The sequence below is a fragment of the Rhincodon typus genome, chromosome 12, assembly GCF_021869965.1.
Source record: "Rhincodon typus isolate 14 chromosome 12, sRhiTyp1.1, whole genome shotgun sequence".
In the NCBI taxonomy this organism is placed as follows: Eukaryota; Metazoa; Chordata; class Chondrichthyes; order Orectolobiformes; family Rhincodontidae; genus Rhincodon; species Rhincodon typus.
The window spans coordinates 20,110,916-20,137,649 of record NC_063343.1 but is presented as its reverse complement, the minus strand read 5'-3'; the positions used below and the strand labels follow the sequence as shown (position 1 = coordinate 20,137,649).

Below are 26,734 nucleotides of genomic sequence, written 5' to 3'. Positions count from 1 at the left end.
AGTGAATATGTGCAGAGGGTCGTACAGGGTGCGTTGTTATTATATATTCAATGCTAAAATAGACACTCTTAAGAAATCCAGGAATAGATAAATAGATAAGGAGTTGAGGATTATCAGATGAGCCATGATCTCGTTGAATTATGGTGTCAATTTGTTGTGCTGAATGGCCTGCTTCTTCTATGCCTTATGGTCTTGCGTTGCCTCTTAAACCACAGTCAGACTTAAGTGCATTCCCACTTTAACGTCTCTGATTTCAGTCCCTTTGTTTGATATCCATGGTGCAGCATTCCCTTGAATCCAATGGGCTTTCACTTTTACGAACTAGTATTACTCTTCTTTGTAACTTCCTATTGTAAATCTGTGTACACAACAACTGTTCTGCCTTCGTGAACTACTTCATCGTTCCAAAGTGCTGTATCAGGTTGGTTGAGCACTTTTTGCCTTTAAAGATACCTGTTGACTTTCATTTGTTAGCCCATACTTTTCCAAAATAAAGTTATTTATATACTTAGAAACAAGTGCAAGTTTCTGTGTGAACCAAATACGAACAATATGCAGATTTTTGAAGTGCTATGACGAAAAGATATGAAATCTTCAAACTGGTGCGAGGTATACTGCGATTATTGTTTTCCATGCATCTGTTTTAAGAAAGGGTAACTGATGGGTAGAAGACAAATTTTACAGCACAAGTGCTTTCCTGACATGAAACAAAACATTTGTGAATTCTTTAATAGTTTACTATTTGTTTTTTCTAGGTCATTCATCACTTTTCCCTGTTGAAGATGGGTTCCTTGATGATGGACGCGGTGATCAAACTCTTCATAGTGGCCTAAGTTCTCCTCATTGTTTTCCTCATCAAAATGGTGAACGAGTGGAGCGATATTCCCGTAAAGTGTTTGTTGGTGGCTTGCCACCTGATATTGATGAAGGTAGTGCTGCATTTTCGCAAGAATAGTTTGTTTCAAAATATGAATAAATATTTTGTATATTTTATGACAATTTAATATTAGGACAAACCACATAATTTTTTTAAAAATTGAAAGGAAAAGTCCATATTTCCCTTAGTTGTGTTATATTTAATACTGAAGCAAGGGGGTCAATGTGCATGCATGCCAAGATTAAGTAGTGATCTCGGTCAAGAAATGAGTCTGCTTTTACTTTTTTTTTCCATATTCACAGATGTAGAATATATTTTTTACGTCCCCTGTAGAATAACAATCCACGTAGTTAGGAGAGACTGAGCATATTTTTGTTCAAACAGATGAAATCACAGCTAGCTTTCGTCGTTTTGGTTCGCTGGTTGTTGACTGGCCTCATAAAGCAGAAAGCAAGTCATACTTTCCACCAAAAGGTAAGTCAAATTAGATCTGACACCTGACTTTTTGTGTAATGCTATGATTGAGAGAGAGAAGTCACATTTGAACAAAGCTGTCTTAATCTTCATTGTCTTTACAAATGCTCTGTTGATCTTTGTTTTAACCTTGTTGCATGTAATGAAAGGAAATGATTATCAAAGTAAGGCATTTACCTTAAAAAATCAGATACTTGAATCAATTCTAAAGCCTCTAAACTTTGCAAAACTAACATGACTAACTAAGGTGACAGTCAGAACTATCACAACATCTTGGTGTAGGTCAGTAGTTTCAACTCGGAATAATTATGAAATATTATTTGCAATCTCTGAATGTGGTAGGCTTTTTTTTTGGGTGTGTTACATGTGCTGACTCAAAGATTAAAAGTGAGAATGGGCACTTGATTGAGGTGCAGGTTGACGGAATAATATATTGGTCATGTGGGTTAATTGACATTAGAGGACATTAAATGCAATTCCATTTATCCAGATAGGCAGGTGGAGGAAAGAAAGCTACTTATCGGTGTACAATATAAGGACCGTTACACCAGTTTAATTAAAGTGGAGTTTCAGACAGAGCCTTGGAAGGGTGTGCCATCATGCTACAATCTTGGATAGATCCAAAGAGTTGGAAGGAGGAAATAACATCAGTAATTTCTTGTGTGTAAAACTGATGTAGGATATGTTTCTCCACCTGCTCTGTGCATAAGATCAGGACTCAGCTAAATTCATTTTTTAAATATGGCAGCCACTTAAATAAACGTCAGATCCCTTGTAACTGATAATGTTTGCCTCATGTCTGTTTTGGATTTCTGTTCCTCCTGTTTTTCTGTGTGGATGCAGCCTACTAACTGGCTGCTAACTAAAAGAAATTTGCATTTCTTTCAAATTCAGTTAATATGCTCTTGATTACATCTGTGTTCCTCCCAGCTCCATGACACACTTGAAGGCTATTCTTTTGATTGTCAAAGCAGTAAGATTGCCTAATTTCCCTTTAATTAGCATTCTAGGGTCACTAGTGTTCTAAAACTTAAGTAGACTAGATAAATGCTATGGCTACATCTTAAACATTTATCCATTGATTTGTTCCATCATCGGCACAACATGGTTCAGCATGTGCCATCATCAAAATGTATTACAACGACCAGCTTGGTGACCAACACAGACGATAGGCTGAGGGTTTCTCTGCATGCAGTTAAACTCTATAACTCTAAGAACACCTTCAATCAGTATTCCCAATCTGCAATGTCTGTCAGGTACATGGACGAGGACAGTAAGCACATGGGAATACACCACTTCCAATTTCTCCTCAAGCTATCCTGACTTGGAAATACATCATTCTGTTCCATCTTTATTTTTATAAAATTTCAATTCACAAACAATATTTTAATTTAGTGACCATCTTCCATGATATTTTGAAAGATGCGCTTTGATGTCAAAACTTCCATCACTTATCACTTGTGTGGTTTAAAATAATCTGAAGTGTCTTGGTCATCTTGTTGGCCTTCAAGAAAACTGACTACAAAACTAAATTTGAAGATTTTCCCCAACTGCAATGTGCAATAATGGGATCAAGGAGGCTTGGAGAAAAAAGTTGATACAATTTTTTCAAAGAAAACATAGGATAAAGTATTTCCTAATTGATAAAACACTACAACAAAATTTAAAACTTAACAGTTAAAATATAGAATAAGGAAGAAAACATGGTCAAGGAAAGCTGTTGGGTAGCTTCATGGTGTAGATAAGTGTTAATGCCATGATGTTCTAATGCAATTCTCAAAATAGTTTTCGTTGCATAATAGTATTTTGTTCCAGTGATAATCTTTCCAAAATTATATACAACAAGATGATAACCCTACCAGCAACCTCCGATCTAGTCTGTGATGACTGAAGGTCCGGTTTTCAGATCCCTGTGTCGTTTTGTGGGATATCTCTTTAGTAGCTTACTAGAATTACTACAGAACTTTAACTTTATCAAGATGTAACAACATTGTATATGAGTCCTAATTAAAGAGGTGAAAATTGTCCCATTTGGTACTTGTGATTCCAAAATTGTATGTTCGATTATTTATAAAAGGTAAAATACTAGCTAGATGAATAGCAAAAGTAGTTAACCTTAATAAATCACTACTACTTCTTATTTTGTAGGCTATGCATTTCTGCTGTTTCAGGAGGAAGGTTCTGTGCAGGCTTTAATTGATGCTTGCATTGAAGAGGACGCAAAGCTATACCTCTGTGTATCAAGTCCAACCATCAAGGATAAACCAGTGAGTAGATCTCATCGAACTCAATGAGAACAAAAGTACATTAGTCTCATCTTAAATTAAGAATGGATTATATTTGAATTTTAAGTTTAATTGTAAATGTAAGTATTTTTAAACATACAGGTTCAAATACGACCATGGAATCTCAACGATAGTGATTTTGTAATGGATGGTTCGCAGCCACTGGATCCACGGAAAACTATTTTTGTAGGTGGTGTCCCCAGGCCTCTGAGAGCTGGTAAGCCAATAAGAGCAATGAAATACTCCCATTATATAAAATGTCATTTTTTTTTTGTTTGGAATTATTCCATCTCCTGTGGCATTCCATATGTAGAATTTACTTAAGAGGTTGACGGGTAATTGGACCAAGATACAGAGAGACTTATTTATTCTCATTTTAATGAGATGGATATAATTACATCATAAAACCCAAAAGAAATGTGGATGGTGGAAATCAGAAACAAAAACAGAAATTGCTGGAAGAGTTCAACAGGGCTGGTAGCATCTGTGGAGAGAAATCCGATTTATGTTTCAGGTCCAATGACCTTTGTTCAGAACTGATGAAAAACTGGGCCTGAAATGTTAACTCTGATTTCTCTCCACAGATGCTGCCAGACTGCTGAGCTTTTCCAGCAATTTCTATAATTACTTCATGTCTTGTTTACAGAAGCAGTTTTGGTTGTTAATATGAACAGAATTAAATCTGAAAACTTTGAGATCAAAAGCCAGCAGACATTGGACTTTAATACTAAAAAGACAAAATGAGTACACAAAATGCAAAATAATTTTATTCAACCTGATTTGCGCATTTTAGCTCTGAGCTCGTTTCAGTTCTTAGTGTTCCCTCAATCTCTTAACCACTCTCAGCTCCAAAGAAATATTTTAGAAGTTTGTCATGTGGCTGCTTTGCAAGATAGAGTTAGCGTGATGGCAGTGAATACAGTTTATAAAAATTGTGGATAGAATTTTGCTGCATTCTTTCAGAAAACAAAGATGTCATTTTCTTTGTATTTTGTAACTTGAGGAAAATTGCAGAATGAGTATTTCCAGAGGAAACACAATAAGTTATCAAATCTCATGACACAACTTCAATTATCCTTTAACATTTCCAAGAAACTAATGAAACATTTAATTATATGCATAGAAATGTTTGTTAACCTAGCTGTGGAATGTGCAACTTGAAATTAAAATGGCTTAATGTACTTTAGAAAAAGTCCAACTTAGCAGATAAAATCTTGAGTGTGAAACTTTGTTCTGGATAAATGTGAGCACATTTTGAAGTGATAGAACAGTCCCCAGATATGTAAAGAAAGGAATCAGCATCATCACTGTATTTCTGGATGTTGTTTCAGAATTGTTGATGCAGTTAGACTATGACTGAATTGAGGAGAAATTCCTTCACTAGTAAAAGAGTGAATATTTTGGAATTTTGTACCCTAGTGGGCTGTGGAATCTCAGTCATTGAATATGTTCAAGACAGAGATGCATAGAATTCTAGACACTGATGAAATTGGGGATATGGGGATAGTGCAGGAAAATGGCATTGAAGTCAGTGATTGGCCATGGTCTAGATTTGTGTAGCAGGCTGAAGGGCTGAATACCCTGCTTCAATGTTCCTAAGGAGGTAGAAGTGAAAAAATTAAAAGTTGTGCAATGTATGATGGAAGGTGAATTGATTACCAGAAGAAATTTCTATGGATCCCCAAGTATCATAGACACAATTTTCTGGGGCCAGAGACCATTCAGTATACTGGGTCTTTCAGTAGGGAGGAAACTTAAATGAGATGGTCACATAGCAAAGCTCTTTGACCGGAATGTCAAGAAATCTTTGGAATAGTAGTAAAAATGTCTTATCATAATCCTTGATATGTGCTTCACTTTAAAATCATCCAGTGGGAAACAATGCTTGTTACAGACTGACTTCTGTGAATTTTACTTGCTATTTAACAATGGATGCCTTGCCACATCTGTTCATCTATTTAAATAACTGGAAAATTGAGCTTAGCTTTGCTGTAGTGGTGAAAGTGCTGTAGTGTGCACCTTGTAGACAAAAATCTGGTAGGAGCAGACAGTTGGAAAATTGACCCTGGAGTTTCTTATCTCAAGTTCTAAAACCAAGTTCTACTATATAATTGCTACATTGGAAATAAGTGATAGGAATCAGAAATCGTGATAACAAAAGGATTGAACAGCAGCTTGCATTTAAAATAGGAAAACATATGTTGAGGTGTTTTACAGAGGATAATTCAGCAGCAAAAGTACTATAAGGGCAGTGAACTAGTTATCAACAGAGGTGATTAAAAGCTTGATCAAAAAAATGGATTTTGAGGTTTTATTGAGAGGTGGAGAGATTTTGGGAAGAAATTCTAGAGCTTGAGTCTTGGTATATCTTCTTCAATCAAAGGCATAAGCACCAATAGTGAAGGAGAAGTGAACAGGGAAATCACGAGTCACAGAAAGGAATTTTTCCTTTGATTCAGGTGTAGAATTGTTAATTGCACTTGAAGTGCTGGTGAGGTGCCTCCTTGATTTTACTGCAGTCCATTTGGTGTAGGTACATCCACAATGCTCGTAGGGGTGGTGTCCCAGGATTTTGACCTAACAACAGTGTAGGAACAGTGATATACTTCCATGTCAGGATGGTAAGGAGCTTGGCAAAGAACTTGCAGTTGGTAACGTCCTCATGTATCTGCTGCTCTTGTCCTTTGAAATGGCACTGGTCATTGGTTTAGAAGGTGCTGTCTCAGGATCCTTAGTGAATTTTAGCAGTGCCATCTTGTATGTGATATACATTGCTGCTGTTGCGTGTTGGTGGTGAAGGGAGTGACTGGCACCATGTCCACAAACAGGCAGGTGATCTGATTGGTGCTGAATGGTGTCAGCTTCTTGAGTGTTGTTGGAGTAGTACTCCTCTAAGCAAGATGGAGAATGAACTGAAAATGCTGGACAAACTAAACAGGTTGGAACGGGTTTTGAAGTCATGCTGGACTGAAGGTTAACTCTGTTTCCACAGATGCTGCCAGATCTCCTCAGTTTTTCTAACATTTTCTGTATTTTTTCAGATTTATAGTATCTTCTGTAGTTTGTGTTTATTGCGCAAGCATGAGCATCCTATCAATCCTGACATGTCTTGTAAATAGTTAACATAGAAGATAGGAGCAGGAGGAGGCCATTCAGTCCTTTGCGCCTGCTCTGCCATTCTTCACGATCGTGGCTGATCATCCAACTCAATAGCTTAATCCTGCTTTCTCCCAATAACATTTGATCCTAGTCGCCCCTTGAATGCATTCAATGTTTTGGCATCAACTACTTCTTGTGGTAATGAATTCCACAGGCTCACCACTCTTTGGGTGAAGAAATGTTTCCTCATCTCCATCTTAAGTCGACTACCCCAAATCCTCAAACTGTGACCCCTGGTTCTGGACCATTGGGAACATCCTCCCTGCATCTACCCTGTCCAGTCCTGCTAGAATTTTATAAGTCTGTATGAGATGCCCCCTCATTCGTCTGAACTTCAGCGAAAACAATCCCAACCTAGTCAGACCTGCCATATCCGGAATCAGCCTGGTAAACCCTTGCTGCACTCCCTCGAAAGCAAGGGCATCCTTTCACAGAAAAGGACACCAAAACTGTACACAGTATTCCAGGGGTGGTCTCACCAAGACCCTGTACAACTGTAACAACACATCCCTGCTCCTGTACTCGCAACCTCTCGCAGTGAAGGCCAACATACCGTTTGCCTTCTTTACCACCTGCTGCACCTGCACGCTTACCTTCAGCGACTGGTGCACAAGGACACCCAGGTCCTGTTGCCCATTCCTTTCTCCCAATTTACAGCCATTCAGCTAGTAATCTGCCTTCATGTTTTGCTTCTGAAGTGAATAACCTCACATTTATCCAAATTATACCACATGTGCCATTGATTTGCCCCCTCACCCAACCTGTCGATCATGCTGAAGGATATCTGCATCCTTGTCACAGTTCATCCTCCACCCAACATGGTATCATCTGCAAACTTGGAGATCTTGCATTTTGTTTCCTGATCAAAATCATTATATATTGTGAATAGCTGAGGTCCTAGCACTGATCCCCGTGGCACCCCACTAGTTACTGCCTGCCAATTTGAAAAGGATAATTCCTGCTCTTTTTGTTTCCTTTCTGCCAACCAGTTTCCTATTCATCTCCGTACACTTCTCCCAATCGCGTGTGCTTTAATCTTACACATTAATTTCTTATGTGGGACTTTGTCAAACACCTTCTGAAAGTCCAAATATTCTACATCAACTGGCTCCCCTTTGTCAACTCTACAAGTTACTACTTCATAGAATTCCAACAGATTTGTCAAGCATGATTTCCCCTTCATAATTCAGTGCTGACTCGCTGATCCTGCCACTGCTTTCTAAATGCACTGTTATAAAATCCTTGACAATGGATTTGAGAATATTCCCCAAATACTGATGTTAGGCTCACTGGTCTATAATTCCCTGTTTTCTCTCTACCTCCCTTTTTGAATAATGGAGTGACATTAGCCAACCTCCAATCTGCAGGGATCGTTCCAGAATCTATAGAATCCTGGGAGATGACCACCAATGCATCCACTATCTCTAGAGCTACTTGCTTAAGTACGCTGGGATGTAGATTATCAAGCTGTGGAGATTTATTGCCCTTCAATCCCAACAATTTTCCTAGCACCATTTCTCCACTAATATTGATCTCCAACTCTAACTGGCTTTGGGGAGACAGGACATGAGTTACTTGCTGTAGGATCTTTAGCCTTTTGAATTGGTGTTGTAGCACAGTAGTTATAAGGCTAGCCCAGTATTGTTTCCGGTCAGTGATAACCCCAGGATGTTGATGTTGGCGTGTTCAGAAATTGCAATACAATACGAGTTCTGGTTTAGATTTTTTTCTTGTTGGAGATGCCATTGCCTAAACACTTGTACGGTACGAATGTTGCTTGCTGCTTGGACCATGAGATATAGAAGCAAAATTAGATCGTTCAGACTATTGAGTCTGCTCTGTCATTTGATCATGCCTGGTATGTTTCTCAACCCCACTCTTCTGCCTTCTCCCTTAACCTTTGATCCCCTTACTAAGCAAGAACCTATCTATCTCTGTCTTAAATACACACAATGATTTGGGCTGTCAGCCTTCTGCAGCAATGACTTCCACAGATTTACCATCCTCTGGCTGAAGAAATTCCTCCACCTCTTTTCTAAAGGATCGTCCCTCCACTCTGAGGCTGTGCCTTTGGATTTTAGTCTCTCATACGAGTGGAAAGATCATCTCCCCATCTACTCCATCCAGTCCTCTCAGTATTGTGTAAGTTTCGATGGGATTTCCCCCCCCCACCCCAATTCTTCTAAGTTGCATTGAGTACAGAAAAAGAATCCTCAAAAGCTTTTCGTATGACAAGCCCTTCATTCCAGGAATCATTCTTTTAAACATCCTCTAGACTCCCTCCAGTATCAGCACATCCACGCTTTGATATGGAGCCCAAAATTGCTTAATACTACAAATGCAGTTGACCAGAACTTTATACAGCCTCAGCAGTACGCCTCTGCTGTTGTATTCTAACCCTCTCAAAACGAATGCTAACATTGCATTTGCCTTCTTAACTGCCAACTGAACTTGCATGTTAACATTAAGAGAATCCTGAACTCGGACTCCCAAGTCCCTTTGTGCTTCACGTTTCTAAAGCCTTTCCCTGTTTAGAAAATAGTCTATGCCTGTATTCATCCTACCAATGTGTTCTTCCCAACCTCACTTTCCCACATTGCATTCCATCTGCTACTACTTTGCCCATTTGCCTAACCTGTCTAAGTGCTTCTCTAACCTACCCTCTTCCTGAATAGTACCTGTCCTTCCACCTAAGTTTGTCATCTACAAACTTAGCAACAATGCCTTTAGTTCCTTCATCCTGATCATTAACGTATAATGTGAACAGTATTGTTCCCAATAATGCCCCATTGTCACTGGTTGCCATCCTGAAAAATACCCATTTAAGCCCACTCTCTGCCTTCTGCCAGTCAACCAGACCTCTATCCATGTCACTAACCTGCCCCGAAAACCATGGGCTTTTATCTTATCGCTTGTCAGCTCAAACCTGGATATTGTCCAGGTCTTGCTGCAATTGGATAAAAACTGCTTCAGGATCTGAGGTGTTGCAAATGGACTGAACGTAGTGCAATCATTAGCAAACATCTCTAGTTCTGGCCTTACAATGATGGGAAGTTTATTGATGAAGCGGCTGAAAATGGGCACTACTGTGGGCAAGCTCCTGCAAAAAGTCCTGGAGCTGACCTACTTCCGTTTAACGTGGTAGTAGAACACAGTGCAGCGGAGGGTGTCCTTGAAGAGAAGATTGCATTTTGTGTGCAGAAGAGCTCTGTTTATTTCTAGCTTTGCTGTCATGGAGTAATGCAGGGTTCATGGATGCTGTCATGACTCTATTAGATTCTGAGAATAAAAATACTCAATTTGTGGCATTTCAGGCCAATGTTAGCCACTAAGGACACATCATACAATGTATGGTAGCAGATGTGCCGTATTTTCTCTTCATGAACTGCTGTTTATCCAGAGTTTGAGGTTAGTCAAGAAAGTATTGTTGAATCTGTAGATGACAAAGGTTATTGATGAGGATTTTAGCAACAGATGGATTGAGATGAGCCTATTTTACTTCCTCTTCCAACCACTGTTCTCGACCATTCAGGTTTAACCTCTGCAACACCCTCTCAGAACAGTTCCCATCTCCTGTTATCCACAATTCACCTTCCCACTTTAGGATGCTATTTAAAACTTACCTCTTTGAAGGATTATTTTAAAAAATCCTTTTCAATATCTCCTTTTCCTTGGCATCATTTTTTTTGTCTGTCTCAGTAAAAAGCCTTGGCTGTTCTTGTTAAATTTTGTATAAATCCAAATTGTTCCTAGCACACTATAAATTTACTATGGTTGGTTCGCTTGCCGAACTGGTTCGTTAGCTCGCAGACATTTCATTACCCTGCTGGGTAATGTCAGTGCAGCCTCTGAAGCACTGTTGTGTTTTCCCGCCTGGTATTTAAACCCTGGAGTCCGTTGGATTTGATTACCTCATTTCCAGTTTTCCTTCGCAGTGGTGTGTATATAGGATCTAGTTCTATGTGTTTGTTGATGGCCTTCTTGGTGGAAACCGGGCCTCAAGGAATTCCTGTGCTTGTCTCTGTTTGGCTTGCCCTAGGATCCTGGTGTTGTCCCAGTCAAACTGGTGGTTCTCCTGAGAGTGTTATTTATTATTATCATCAAATGGACCAAACTAGAGGAGATACACCAAGTAATAAACAACACTCACCAGCATCAAAGTCACCAGGGAAGAGGAAAAGAACGAACAGTTCCCATTCCTGTGGTAGAATGCAGGGCCAACGGGGAATTCCTGACGAAGGTACACAGAAAAGTCTCACACACTGACCAAGTACTGAATTTCAACAGCAACCATGCCAATACCCACGAACGAAGTTGTGCGAAAACACTATTTAAACAAGCGACAACACACTGTAGCAACCCAGAACCACGCCAAAAAGAAGAGTACCTCCACCAAGTATTTAAGGACAACGGATACCTGAAAAACTGGATTTGATGATGCCTATCACACGAACAGCAACAGGAAGATACTGCATGCCCTAACACACTCCTCACACTACCATACATCAAGAACATATCCAAACTGACTGCAAGACTCCTACGACCATTTGGCATCACAGTACCACACAAACTCATGTCAACCCTATGCCAACTGCTAACGTGAACAAAAGACCCCTTACCCACTATGGACAGAACCAACATAATATGCAAAATTCCATGCAAGGACTGCGACAAACATTACATTGGACAGATAGGAAGAAAATTGGCCACAAGGGTACATGAACACCAACTAGCAACAAAAAGACACGACCAGTTCCCACTCATCTCCATTCACACGGATAAAGAGAACCGCCAGTTCGACTGGGACAACAGGATCCTAGGACACGCCAAACAGAGACAAGCACTGGAATTCCTAGAGGCCTGATTCTCCACCGAGAAGGCCATCAACAAACACACAGAATTAGACCCTATATATAACCACTGCAAAGGAAAACCAGAAATAAGGTAATCAAATCCAATGGACCCCAGAGTTTGAATACCAGACGAGAAAACACAACAGCGCTTCACAACCCGAGCTACAGATCTACTCAAGAACCTTAGACATTATAATTTATTTATTCTTCAGAATAGTCCGCACACAGGTAACCAAAATTATAATGGTTTCACAAGGATACTTTGATGCCAAATGTAGTTTAGAGGTCAAAGTAGCATCCTTGATTCTTCTATCCTGTAGCAAGTAATGACACATTTGTGCATCTGTGCTTTTGACCCTAAGAGTTTGGTACTCATATGCTGGTGAAAATCCTTTTTGTTCAGTTTTAATTATTTTGAAAAAAAAGAGACATTTTGATGCTGATCAGATAACTTCAGGTCTGGCAGCATCAGTTTTGATGAAAGGTCATTGGACTCGAAATGTTAACTGCTTTTCTCTACAGATGCTGCCAGACCTGTTGAGTTTCTCAAGCACCTTCTGTTTTTATTTCAGATCTCCAGCGTCCACAGTTCTTTGTTTTGCTTTGAAACTGATTGCCTTTCTTGTGTGTTGTCATAATGTCATAAGAGCATAATGTTATGCTCTTATCCTCACTCATGTATGTGACTTGCAGCTACACACCCACCTAAAAACAAAACTGACACACAATAACAGTTCACTTTTTAAAGATCTCATGCATGTAGACTATGGCATTCTCTCAGAAGCCAACACAAGGAATGAAAGTACAAATTTAATAGAAAAAAGTGGATAAATGGGCTGACGTATTTAAACACACATTTCTTTGAAAGGAGCACTTGCATAAAACTTGCAGGCTGGGCAGTTGAGTGAAAAATGGGTTGCTACATAGCTTAATGTGAGATGATAGATGTGGCAAGAAAAACAAATGTCACCAATGCCTTATAAAGTAAATTCTATGGATAGAAGAACAAAGGAATCTAAGGATTCAGGTGAACAAATAATTGAAAACAGCACCATAGGTGACTTTAAAAGAAAAGTGACAAAGAATGTTAATAAAGCACTGGGATTTATTTCTAGGATTGTAGAACTTACAAGTAGTGAAATTGTATGAAACCTGTTTAAAACCTTGGCCAGGCCACAGTTCTAGTTTCCATATTAGAGAAAGGACATTGAGTGCAAAAAGATTTGCAAGGATGATACCAGAACTGAAGAGATTACAGCTATTGGGACACGTTGACTAGGTTGAAACCTTTTGCTTTAAAGACAGATTTTTAGCAACTTAGAACAATTTGTATTTACGTAGCACCTAATAAAATTGTCCCAAAGCACTTCACAGGAACATTACAGAACAAAATATGGCATTAATCCACATACAGAACTTTTTATAAACTCTGTCAAAAACGTATAAGGAGGTTATTCCAGAGCTAAAGCTCTGGACAGTTGAAAATGTGCCTACCAATGGTGAAGGAGTCAAATGAAGCACTATAAATACAATGTGGTTTCAAATACATCTAACAAATACAAAGAAATTTCTTCACGCCACAGTGTGTTTAGAATGTGGAACTTACTACTCTAAGAAGTGGTTAAAGCTAATAGCTTATTTGATTTCAAAAGAAAGCTTAATGAGTGTATAAGGGAAATAAATGACAAAGATTTGCTGAAAGGCTGAGAGAGTTTGATTGCATAGAAGGAAGTTTCCAAACAGCGCAGGCAAATTAAGCCAAATGACATAAAAAGGGCATAGACTGAGGAGTGGCAGATAAGTTTAATTTGGATAAATGTGAGGAATTGCACTTTTGTAAAACAAATAAGGGCAGGAGTCATACAATTAATGGTAGGCCCCTAGGTAGTGTTGTAGAACAGAGATCTAGGGGTTCGGGTACATAATTCTTTGAAAGTTATTTCGCAGGTAGATGAGCTAATTAAGACATTTAGCACGCTTGCCTTCATTGCTTAGACCTTCGAGTATAAGAATTGGAACATGATGTTGAAGTTGTACACAATGTTGATGAGGCCTCTTCTGGAGTACTGTGCAGTTCTAGTTGCTTTGCTATAGGAAGGATATTAAATTGGAGACTATTCAGAAACAATTTACCAAGATGTTGCCAGAATGTAGCGTTTGAGATATTAAAAATAGACTGGATAGGCTGGGACTTTTTTCACTGGAGTGCAGGTGGTTGAGGAGTGACATTATAGAGGTTTATAAAATCATGAGGGGCATAAATAAGATGAATGGCAAGGGCCTTTCCATAGGATGGAGGAGTTCAAAACTAGAGAGCATATTTTTAAGGTGAGAAGATAAAGTTTTTAAAAGGGCATGAGGGTTAACTTTTTTTCCAGAGTGGTTCATGTGTGGAATGAACTGCCAGAGGAAATGGTGGATGCAGGTGCAGTTACAACATCTAAAAGACATTTGGATAAGTACATGAATAGGAAAGGTTTGGAGGAATACAGACCAAACACAGGCAAGTGAGACGAGTTTAGTTTGGGAACATGGTTGGCTTGGACTAGTTGGACTGAGGGGTCTGTTACCATGCTGAATGATATGACTATGCAAGAATAAAGAAGTAATTTGTGTAAATCACTGGTCAAGCTGCGTTTGTGACTGGATTTAAAGCTGTTCTGCTAATAGGACTTGGAGGATGGCTTACTGTGATCTTCCCACACGTCCCTGTCCCACCTTATTTATGTGTGATGATCGCACTGGTGATCACTTTCACCCTGCCAATGGGCCATTTAAAGGTCTCATGTCATGCCTGCTAGATTTAACTGGCAGGGGGAGAGGCCCTCACCAAGTGGCCAGCTCAGCAGATTTCCCTGCGCAGACTGATGTCAGTAGTTGGGATATCCTTCACTGATATTACCTGAGTTCAATGCAGTACCCCAATCCTCAGTACCCTCCCCATGGCTTTCTGAGCCCCTCAGTCTTTACGCCTGTAGCCAGGGTATCCCTGATTTAGTGCTGTGAAAAACCTTGGCCATACCTAATGGATCAAACACTTCATGCTTCCAATACTGGGGAAATGTTAACCTTTGGCCAGCAGTTCTAAGGCAGGATGTCTTATCCCTGAGGGTTGAAAATTCCTTCTCCAGTGTGTCGGTGCCCCCTTCCAGACAAATGGAAATTGAGGAATCCAGTATTATATAATTCAAGCTATGGTGTTTTAAATGCCCTATTTTAGAAGAAAGAATGTTAAAATAATAATTCATGACTAGCATAAATTCAGCCAGATGGTGCCAGATATTGTTGTTGCAATGAGAGTATAGAAGTATTAGAACTAGCTTAGACAGCTCAGATGGTGTAAGGCAAGTATTTTTTTCCCCAAGTTGTTACAAAAGATATTGACCAGGTCAGGTGAGTATAGAAAGATTCGTTTTCTTGAGTAGGTGGTGTGGCCAATGAAGGGATAAATTGTCATGACCAGATTGAGGAAAGAGTTCAGAATAAATTCCTTTTTACAGGTTTATTGAAGCCAGGAATTATTTGCCTCAGAGTTTACGAAAGAGGTAGATAAATATTTGAAAGAGAGTAAGATGCAAAAAGCAGAATAAGAAGAGATGCAGGCCTTTTTAGGGACCAGATAAATTTTGGCTTGGTAATTCTTTTAGTGGCGCAAATGCTAAGTTTCTGAAGATACTCAGTTCATACAATCTAACATCTGACTCCAGACTCAATTTCAGTATTGGACAACTATAAATATGTTTTTTTCTCTACTGTTCAATTTTAATTTATAGATCTAGTTTTGTTTGATCAAGATCAATTTCCCCTTATCCTGCTGTGTTAGTATCACTGTTGTGATACAGGATATCATTTATCCTGTTGTGTCAGTTCGTCAGGATTAGCCTGAGTAACCAAGGCTGGGAAAGTATTTGTTGGAATTTTTGTGCTTCTTTAGTATCAGGCTACTTGTGCACAATCCTAGACATGTGGATGTCCAAGGAGAATACAGCAGGTTTGGTTGTGATAAATGCTCAGCATTGAATATCCTGTCTAATCGTAACATCCGGGATCCTCCATGAAGACCAGGACAAGATTTCATGAAATTTAACAATAACTGGTGTTAAGTTGAAATGATGCCCTACAAAAATCTCAAGTTACGCAAATGCGGAAAATAAAATTGATTGTAATTTTAATCCTTTCAGAATTTTTAAATTTAATACACTTGTACAAGTACAATGGTATAGTAATATCAATTCTGTTCTGCGCTTTTATCACTTTTTATGCTGCAGTGGAGCTGGCAATGATCATGGATAGGCTCTATGGTGGAGTATGCTATGCTGGCATTGACACAGATCCTGAGTTGAAATACCCAAAAGGTGCGGGGCGTGTGGCTTTTTCAAATCAACAAAGCTACATTGCTGCTATCAGTGCTCGCTTTGTTCAGTTACAGCATGGAGACATTGATAAACGGGTAAGTGATGATTAGTGCACACTTTTTGTATTGGAACATGCAAGAAATATTAGTGCTAAAATATAGAATCATAGAATGAAAATTTAGGGAGGTGATGGTGTGGTGGTATTGTCATTGAACCAGTCATCCAGAGGCCCAAATCCCACCATGGCAGATTCGGTGAGGGTGGAATACCCGAATGCTTGATTGGAGTTGTATCAAGCACAATGGAACATTGTTGTAGCTATTGGAGGTTAGCCATTTTAGCTCCAGGATATTTGTGGGAGTTTCCCAGGCAAGTATCCTTGGTCCACGTCCACATCTTGCTGTATTTGGACAATGTCCAGTTTGTTGCAAATAAGTATTTGTGCCAAACAAGTCCTCCACCATCATCATCCTGGGCTTATAATGATCTGAACCTGGACTAATCATATAAATATTGTGCGAATGCTTGCATTTAAGCCTCTCCAGGGGAAAAAGTGATCTGCTTAACCGATAAGAGAAATATTGGCTTTATGGTTCAGCTTTGCTGCTTGACGCATTTTAATAGTCATTTTTAATGGTCATAATTTTAATTATTCATTAAAATTGTCAATTTATTGATTTTTAATTGTTTTTGATTGAATTCATAATTACTGTTATGACAAGCCTTTACTTGTGAAATTTGCTCACCAGCCTCCCAAGAAGAGGGGAAGTTGAAATGTTCTTCCCCCACCCCCCAAACTATATGAAAAGATTGGGATCTTGATCTAGAAACACCAAGGACAGCAAATACATGGGAGCATCATCATCTGCAAGTTCCACTCTAAGCTATTCACCATCCAGACTTGGAGATATGTTGCCTTTCCTTCAGTGTCATTAGGTCAAAATCCTGGAACTCCCCTCTGACAGCATTGTGTGGGTTACTAAAGCAATGGATTTCAGTTCAACAAGGCAGCTTATCACCTCCTCAAAAGCAGTTAGGGATAGGCAATGAATCCCGAATGCCATGAATTAATTGGAGAAAAACAATGAGTGTAAAAGTTGAGATATAAAATAGGTGCCATTTTGCTAATGTGCTGTCTGCATCGAAGTATGAAATTTAGAATTACCCTGATACTTTTACTGCACAAAGTATTGTATTTCTAAGATAGTAGGAACTGCAGATGCTGGAGAATCCGAGACAACAAGGTGCAGGGCTGGATGAACACAGCAGGCCAAGCAGCATCATAGGAGCAGAGAGGCTGACGTTTCGGGCCTAGACCCTTCATCAGAAAAGGGGGAGGGGAAGGGGGTTTTGAAATAAATAGGGAGAGAGTGGGAAGCGGATAGAAGAGGGATAGAGGAGAGGATAGGTGGAGAGGAAACAAACAGGTCGAAGAGGCGGGGATGGAGCCAGTAAAGGTGAGTGTATGTGGGGAGTTAGGAAGGGGATAGGTCAGTCCAGGGAGGACGGACAGGTCAAGGGGGCGGGATGAGGTTGGTCGGTAGGAGATGGAGGTGCGGCTTGAGGTGGGAGGAGGGGATAGGTGGGAGGAAGAACAGGTTAGGGAGGCAGGGACGAGCTGGACTGGTTTTGGGATGCGGTAGGGGGAGGGGAGATTTTGAAACTTGTGAAATCCACATTGATACCATTGGGCTGCAGGGTTCCCAAGCGGAATATGAGTTGCTGTTCCTGCAACCTTCGGGTGGCATCGTTGTGGCACTGCAGGAGGCCCAGGATGGACATGTCGTCTGAGGAATGGGAGGGGGAGTTGAAATGGTTCGCGACTGGGAGGTGCAGTTGTTTGTTGCGAACCGAGCGTAGGTGTTCTGCAAAGCGGTCCCCGAGTCTCCGCTTGGTTTCCCCGATGTAGAGGAAGCCACACCGGGTACAGCGGATGCAGTATACCACATTGGCAGATGTGCAGGTGAACATCTGCTTGATGTGGAAAGTCTTCTTGGGGCCTGGGATGGGGGTGAGGGAGGAGGTATGGGGGCAGGTGTAGCACTTCCTGCGGTTGCAGGGAAAAGTGCCGGGTGTGGTGGAGCTGGAGGGGAGTGTGGAGCGGACAAGGGAGTCACGGAGAGAGTTGTCCCTCCGGAAAGCAGATAAGGGTGGGGAGGGAAAGATGTCTTTGGTGGTGGGGTCGGATTGCAGATGGCGGAAGTGTCGGAGGATGATGCGTTGGATCCGGAGGTTGGTGGGGTGGTACGTGAGGACGAGGGGGATTCTTTTTTGGTTCTTATTGCGTGGACGGGGTGTGAGGGATGAGGTGCGGGAGATGTGGGAGACACGGTTGAGGGCGTTCTCGACCACCGAGGAGGGGAAGTTGCGGTCCTTGAAAAACGAGGACAACTGAGATGTACGGGAGTGCAATGCCTCATCCTGGGAGCAGATGCGGCGGAGGCGAAGGAATTGGGAATAGGGGATAGCATTTTTGCAGGAAGGTGGGTGGGAGGAGGAGTATTCTAGGTAGCTGTGGGAGTCGGTGGGCTTGAAATGAATATCGGTTTCTAGGTGGTTGCCCGATATGGAGACAGAGGTCCAGGAAGGGGAGAGAGGTGTTAGAGATGGTCCAGGTAAACTTAAGGTTGGGGTGGAAGGTGTTAGTGAAGTGTATGAACTGTTCGAGCTCCTCGTGGGAGCACGAGGCGGCACCGATACAGTCATCAATGTAACGGAGGAAGAGGTGGGGTTTAGGGCCGGTGTAGGTACGGAAGAGGGATTGTTCCACGTAACCTACAAAGAGGCAGGCGTAGCTTGGGCCCATGCGGGTACCCATGGCTACCCAAGGTTACCCAAGCTCCTATAATGCTGCTTGGCCTGCTGTGTTCATCCAGCCCTGCACCTTGTTGTCTCATTGTATTTCTAATTTTATTCTAGTTTTTTTCCTACATTAGATAAAAATGTTAGATTTTATTTAGTTCTTTTGTTCCAAAAATTGCTTATTACGTTTTAGTTTTGGGAAAATATCTTTGCCTATATTTTGGCCCTTGATTGTCATAAGTTACTTTTGGCAAAAAGTTTTAGAATTGTTTAACTTTCCACAACATTTTTGATCGCAATAATGTTGAAAACTAACGAAGTGCTGCTTGACTAACTGCATTTCACAGCAGTGCCACTTTAATTAGCATGGTGATGGGTTCCCTTTCAATTATGGGTAGCAAATCGGCTTGTGTAAGAAAAACAGAAGTTGCTGGAAAAGCTCAGCAGGTCTGGCAGCATCTGTGAAGATCTGAGTTAACGTTTTGACTCCAGACACGAATTGTTAACTCTCATTTTTCTTCACAGATGTTGCCAGACCTGCTGAGCTTTTCCAGCAACTTCTGTTTTTGTTTCTGATTTACAGCATCCTCAGTTCTATTGGGTTTTTATTAAGTGGGCTTGTGAAGCTGGAGAGTCAGTAGACCATCTTGTAGCTTGAGGAACGCTGTAATGTCAGCTAAATAGTCAGTGGTTTACCTTAAATTTGAGAAATAAACTCATGGAATTAGGCCACCACTGGGGAGTAGGGAGGAATCCATGGGGTTGCTTTTGCACACATATATAGGCCCTTCGGGCCTGTCTTCAGTGCTTGCCCTAGTCTGATGACAGGTGCCCACCTATGGACTGTTGAAGTGCCCCCATCGGTGCAGGAAACTAGAGGGCAATTGGAAAATTGAAATTGACATTTTCTAATTTGATAACAAAGCTCTAGATAGCTACCAGCTGCATGGCATAGGCAGCCCGACCAACTCTGATCTTCCAGCATTAAATTGAGGAATCATGTTTGGAAACTGACTCACAACCAGTGACTGCATTTTTTAGCATCCATCTACCTCTGTTCCTATGTCCAGAACGGTCTTGAAATATACCTATCTCCAAAAATGGTCGTGAGTATTTCTAGGATTTTCAGTGTTTTTTGTCCGCTTCTTTTTAATTGATGAAAGCAAAAGGCTATTATGCCACCATTTATTTCTCATGAGTAGGATGTTGTGCAATTCTGGAAATTGTATCAAAGGTTGCACTGTTTTTGCCTGTTTACCACTTATCTCAACATCAAATAATAAAAGTCTTTTGTCTATTTTTAGGTGGAAGTCAAGCCATATGTCCTTGATGATCAGCTGTGTGATGAATGCCAGGGTACCCGTTGTGGTGGGAAATTTGCTCCATTCTTCTGTGCCAATGTCACATGTCTGCAGTATTACTGTGAATACTGCTGGGCTGCCATACATTCTCGTGCTGGAAGAGAGTTCCACAAGCCACTCGTGAAAGAAGGAGGAGACCGTCCACGTCAAGTTCCTTTTCGTTGGAACTAAGCTATTTAAACCTGTTTCTAGTGGCAAGATTAGAGTGCTGTATGGCTGCAGACACCAGATTAGCTAGGAAACTAAATAAGTGCATTCTTCTACTGCCTCATCCCAGATTTCAAAATGTATGTCTCAAATTTTCACTTCAAAATAATTTGGTTTAACTCTAGTTTCAATGTTTTCTGTAACCATTTACTGACTTGTGATAACACTGGATATTTGATCCTTATCTTAATGAAATAATACAGATTCAGTCAATGTGCATGATTGGTAGTTCTGGGTCATGTGCTTGGACAGGTTGGTGCTGTACTTGATGGGAATGTCATGTTGCAGAAACTGTGATCGGGAACCAGTTTTAGTTGTATAGACAGAATCTAAAATTAATGTGAAGTTATACTGCAGCCCTTCTATGTTTGGGTTTTCAATTAAATTATATCTAAAGTAGGGGAACAGCACTATGTATTGTATAAAAGTCTTAGATTTGCCCTCCAACAATATGAATCCCAATTTCTTTTTCGAACTGTGTCTGTGTGCTTTTAAAAATTGTTTCGAACACACTACAGGCTTCACTAACAGGTGTGGGGTAAATGCTTTTGGTGCTTCCCTATCAATTCACCACTACCCCAAAATACACAATGTAAGAAAGGGATTTAGATTGCTGCTACAGTTGAAGTGTGCACTTATTTCAGAAATGAGAAACCACAATTTGAAGATCTGCTGCCCCTAAAAGTTTACCAAAGTTGTTGAGATTGACACGTTTAATTGTAGAGAGGCATTTTCCTTGCTGGAAGAGATTTTATACCTTTATTTTTTTGATGTTGCTATTTACAAAGTCGACTTGATCTACTAATATATTGTCATGTGTCAGCTTTTGCTCTCCATTTTGACACACAAAAAGTAATACCTCAATTGTAGCCTTGATTTATATTTTTTTATTTTTAGTGATGCTGTTTAATTGCAAGAGACAATAGGAGCCTTGCTGCTGTTTAGATGGTATGACAATTACCATTTTTTTTCCAGTAAAATGGGAATTAGAAATAACAAAGAAAAAGGCTACAATGCAACACAACTAGATGTAGCACAGGCTATGGCTTCAGCTGCCTAAGATTTTTTTTATTTTTATTTTTTATGTGGAATAGTATGAATGATTGAATGTTTACTTGTACACCTGTTTTGCATGCACTATATATTCATACATTTGCCCATTATCTACAGTACTTATATTCTGCCTATAAATCTTTTGTTTATAAAGTTACATTTTGAAAATGTAAATGGCATACAACAAAGGAAACACAACACCATTTGAGTGCCAAGGTGCATGTTTGTGTTACTGTAGGTTAGCATGTGGTGTCATGACACTCTAAGTGTATACTATGCAGGTTGGCTTTAAGTGGTACTGCGCCCTTGCAAAGGCGACGTAGGTGCTGGACTGCATTGAAGGAATTATCTCCTTGTGATTATTGCGTGATTCAGCCAAAGGTCGTTATGCATTTGTGATTTTCTTTTATATGTGAAAGGTTATTGTTCCTTACTCTTGCTATTTTTTCTGATACAGCGCATAGCATCTTCAAACTCCTGCAAACCAAAGACTGGATGATTCACTGCAACCTGCTGACTTGTGACCCACAAGTAACACACTGATAATGGCAGTGAAACTCTTCCTTTGAAGTAATAGGGTTTAAATAACTAAACCAGGTCAAAATGGAGGCATTTGCTGTTAAATGATCAAGTTTAAAGAGTTTAAATTTGATCTGTGTTTTGACCACAGTGGTGATAAACTAACAGCAGCAGAGAGTTGTGAGGATGCTTATCATTTAGCTCGTCAGGGATTTACTATTAAAGTAAAGAATATGTAATTCTTAGTGGCAATCTTTAAGCTATGGAAAGTGCTGGCTATCATCCTTTCTTGGTGTACTGGTGTGCTGTTGTGCCATTCCTGCCCAACTCTGGTGTTTGTAGGTGTAGTGAATTAACATTTTTGAAATTTGACACTGAAAGATAACTTTTCTACTACTAGTTAACTCCCTTTTTAGGTAACATTCTACCTTTGAACTTTTTGGTATGTTGTTTCTCTAGTTGGCTTTTTGTTCTCCTTTTCTTTTTATATACATATGTCAACATTTGTTATGCACTACTTTTGTAAATCTTGTTTTTTCCAAGTTAATATTTTTAAGCTCACTTTTTTCACTGGCATCTCTTTTGCAATACCTCGATTTTTCATAATCTAAAAGAGATTAATAGTTTTTTCTACGTTTGTTATTCTAAGATTTGCACATATATAGTTAATTTAATTGTGCAAAGAAATGAGTTGAAGCAATCAATTTTGTTTCCATTTCCTGTCCTTATTTTCTTTTAACATTTGAAGGCAAAGAGAACTTTGAATATCATGAACATTAGGGATCAGCAATGCTGTTGATAAAACTGCAGAGTCTGAAAATCCATAGTCATAGAAAATATAATCCTCCCATCACCAGGTGTTGGTGTTCATAAGTGTAAAGTAATAACACTGTAGGTATTAGAACCTGGTTGCAATATCAGCCCAATCCTCATGGTTTAAATGTGGATTCTAGTTTCTTCCAATGTACACTGTATTTTCAGCTAATATTCTTTGAGAATAATTATATAGACTCCTTTTCATGGTTCCTGTACCTATGGTACAGTAACTGACCTGGCACAAATTACAAGAGACACACACAACAATTAGCAGTAAACTTTGACATATGGATTCTTAGGTGTTTGATGGTTAGAAAAAGATTGACTGGTTTTTAATGGACAAAACCAGTTTGAACTGCCATCAAGTTACCTCAATTCTCGATAGTGTGCAAGGCTGAAATGATTAAGAAAATAAAAGCATGAGTGTAAACAAAAAAATGTAAACTTCAAAACTTACTTGTTTATTGTGTGTTGTAAAGTTGTTTACACAGGTTAAATTTCATTTCTCACTTGCCCATAGCATGGCAAATATATCCTCATACACAGACCTCTGCAGAATGCATGATTTTAAATCTGATCTTGTGGTTCAAGAAGGAAAGGATTTTATGAATGTCATTGGAAGGACTTGATAATTTATTCTTTGTGTCTGGATTTTAAGAATTTCTTACAAAGTTACAGAAGACTTGAATGTGGTAAATTGTGGAAAGTTTATGTCATATTGTTATGTGCAATACTTTTTTTCTAACTTCTGAAAAAAAACTTTACAGTGTAAACCTTTAATGCGATTTTTTTTAATTGCAAACATTCAGATTAATATGTTGTCCACAATGTCATTTTCTACTGTTATTATATTCCCTTTTATCTTACTGATATTTGTAAATTCAGAATATGATCTTTGTACTAATATAAATAATTGAAGTTATTTTTAGATATGGACTAAAGGAAAAATGTGCTTGTTTGCTTATTTTTGTTACCTTACTTTAAAAAGTAGCAAAGACTACTTTTCTCAGCAGCATTATAATAATTGGGTCAGTATCCTGTCCAGCATTTTATTTTTTGGTATTTTAAATTGAAATGTATAATTAGTTTTTTATCATTTTGACCATCAGATTTTTTATGTTGTAATATTTTTTGAATGTGCAGCTTTTTTAATATTTTAAGATGTCTAGTTTTTATTGAAAGCTTATGTATTCAACACTGTATGGCAAATATTCATAAAAAGAATAGTTATTTGTGGAAGTCGGCCATCAGTGGTGTGTCTCTGTGGCTGAATTCTTTGTGTGCTTTTCACTGTTTGGGGAGGTTGTAGTGATGATTAACAATTTTAAATAAAGGAACTCATTTTTATTAATATTTGTTCACTTTTTTGAGTTGATATTTTATGTACCCCCTCCACTAAATTATTTGGTACAAAAATGTCCCTTTTCTGCGGCTTGTTTGTTGAAGTGGTAGTAAAACATAATGTTGTTGAAGTTTTATGCCAACTATTTATAACACTCAGTAATTTTAAAATATTTGTAATGTGAAATGTTGAATGATTAAAGTGTTTCAATGTACTGTAAATGTCTGAGCTTTATACTAACACTGGTCTGCAAATTATTTTTTATTTATTTGTTTTGGACAAATAGCTAACCATTGCCTATACTGCTTCTATGTATTGCATCTTGAAATGTACCTAATACAGTATTCATGTTTTTATTGAAGGTGGTTCCTGCCTGTCTCTCTTATAGTCTTTTAATGTTGGTTTTAGAGGCCAGTTTAACATGAACTATTGCAACACGTGATTTGTTTACATGAGACCTCAATTGTAACACATGTTCATTACACTTTACAAATAGTTAGGTTTAAGCCTACATCCGAAACATCAAACAGAATTATAGAATGAGAAGAAAAACATGTATAGCGTGTTAACATCAAATAATAGTTTCCATGACATTCAGTGTGGAACAAATGTCAGTTATGCAGTCTTAAAATTAGCCAATGTTTGTGATACTAAAGAATTTTTAAAGATAAACATGGTATATATTGAGAGCCAATTCAAGGGCCACAACTGTCAGAGTGCATCACATCTATCTCAAAATTTAAAATCCATTGGTGCTCTTCAGGCCAAAGGAATCCAGTGAAACAACGGGCCTTCTATGGTATTATGGTTACAGAAATAAAACATTTGGGCCATGGCAACCTAGTCCTTTGCCAGTTTCATCCTCTCCATATCCTTTGATATTACCCTTGTACATTAAACTATTTTGAAAAGGAAGTGGATAATAAAACTATTTGTAGCAGACCTTCACATTCTAACCATGCCCTATATTTAAAAATGTCTTCTAGCCTATACTTCATTTTTTACTTCGTTCAAACTTTATCTCCATATACTCGTGTGACTAATGGACAGTTAAGAGTCCATCACATTGCTGTGGATTTGGAGTCCTATGTAGGCCAGACCAGATAAGGATGGTATTTTCTTTTCCTAAAGAGCAATAGTGAACCAGACTTTTTTTTTCCCAGACAATCGACAACTGTTTCATTGTTGCCATTAGACTACTAATTCCAAGTTTTTATTGAACTCAAAATCTACCTGCCATGGCAGCATTCAAACCAGAGTCCCCAGAAAATTACCTGGGCCTCAAGATTAATGGTTAAGCAAAAGTACAATTAGGCCATCACCTGCCCTTATGAAAAAGTTAACTAAATGGCTGTAGATCTCTAAGTGGGAAAAACTTATCATTTTATTTGTAACCTGCTATGCTCACATCACCTTTATGTTTCCTCAATTAATATTAATGTTTTTCTCAGGTCCATCATGCAAGTGTCTTGTAGTTTGATACATTCATGTACATTTTAATATGACTAATGCATGTCTTTTGGAAGTAGGAATTTTGAACTCAATATAAAACAAGGAATGCCCTAGATGATAAGAACTATTAATAAGTCAGTTGTAAATTGGATTTTTTCCAAAACTACAAAACATATCACCTTGTAGATTGGAGATGTAGGCTTCATGTTGAAATGATTTTTGATTTACTATGGGTTTTTTAAATGGATGAGTTGAGTAAAGGACATGAGATAATAGTACATATTAATTACTCTGTCCTCATTCCATAAATGCACCCCCAGCAGCAAGATAGCTGGCTTTTAGGTTATTTTGAAGCCATCGGCTGCAGTTACAAGGTACCAGTGAGTAGGTAAACTTGATTTTACCTATTTTTTTTTTGTTTTGGAGAATTATTTTTCCTTGGGTTTTGTCAGCATTTCTCCAATCCAACTGAAACCGAGAACTCCAAATCATAATATTGAACTCTCATTCTTTCTGCCCTAGCACCATACTTTAGTGCTCATCATTTGTTTCTTTTTTCTACATGTCTCGTGGTCCATCTGAACACACTTTAAATTTCAATCAGATTTTCAGCTTGCTTTGGTCATCTTGCAACTCTCAGCATTGTCTCAGCTATTTTGGGGATTGAAATAGTCTTTGGAAATTTTTTACATTTGTCTAGTTTTCTGTTGCTGCATTGTGTCTCAACCTTACAAGCACACTTGATTCAGTATTGAATATCCTACAAAAAAAATTGTTAAAAGGTGTGATGCAGGAGTAGTGAATATTCGACTTGCGGTCAAGCTAGCTTATTAGCAATTTTTTTTAAAAGGAACAAAAATATGCTCTAACCCCTTCCTTGCTGAATTAGAGTACTAAATGAATATTTCTAGTTAAAACAAAAAATGAATTCAAATCATCTCCCAATCTGCCAGTCATTCTCTATCCCCATTAACTGGCGAATGAAAGATTATAATTTAAGATTTTTTAAAATTCTGCTATAGGATACAAGCGGTGAATTGAAATATTTTTGTTCTCTTCAATATTAAACATTCAGAGTAATTTTGAGGTCTGAGTCATTCCTGAATAGAACTTTTTAAATTGAAATACTGCAGGTACTTTTGCCTGTAATGTCCATCTATGGGGAGGTTGGAAGCAGAA

At 38.9% G+C, this 26,734-nt stretch overlaps 1 protein-coding gene across 3 annotated transcripts in view; it reads left to right on the top strand.

Annotated features, from left to right (window-relative positions):
- The window catches only part of cpeb4b (cytoplasmic polyadenylation element binding protein 4b), an 82,957-nt gene extending 58,845 nt beyond the window's left edge, over nucleotides 1-24,112 (top strand). For all 3 annotated transcript variants that reach the window (XM_048603726.1, XM_048603728.1, XM_048603727.1), the window contains 6 exons: nucleotides 756-929; nucleotides 1,262-1,351; nucleotides 3,500-3,618; nucleotides 3,739-3,853; nucleotides 15,917-16,098; nucleotides 20,110-24,112. In XM_048603726.1, coding sequence (XP_048459683.1) covers nucleotides 756-929; nucleotides 1,262-1,351; nucleotides 3,500-3,618; nucleotides 3,739-3,853; nucleotides 15,917-16,098; nucleotides 20,110-20,337 — 908 coding nt within the window. In that variant the 3' untranslated portion in view covers nucleotides 20,338-24,112. The remainder of the gene's footprint in view (nucleotides 1-755; nucleotides 930-1,261; nucleotides 1,352-3,499; nucleotides 3,619-3,738; nucleotides 3,854-15,916; nucleotides 16,099-20,109) is intronic.
- Nucleotides 24,113-26,734: the final 2,622 nt, after the last annotated feature.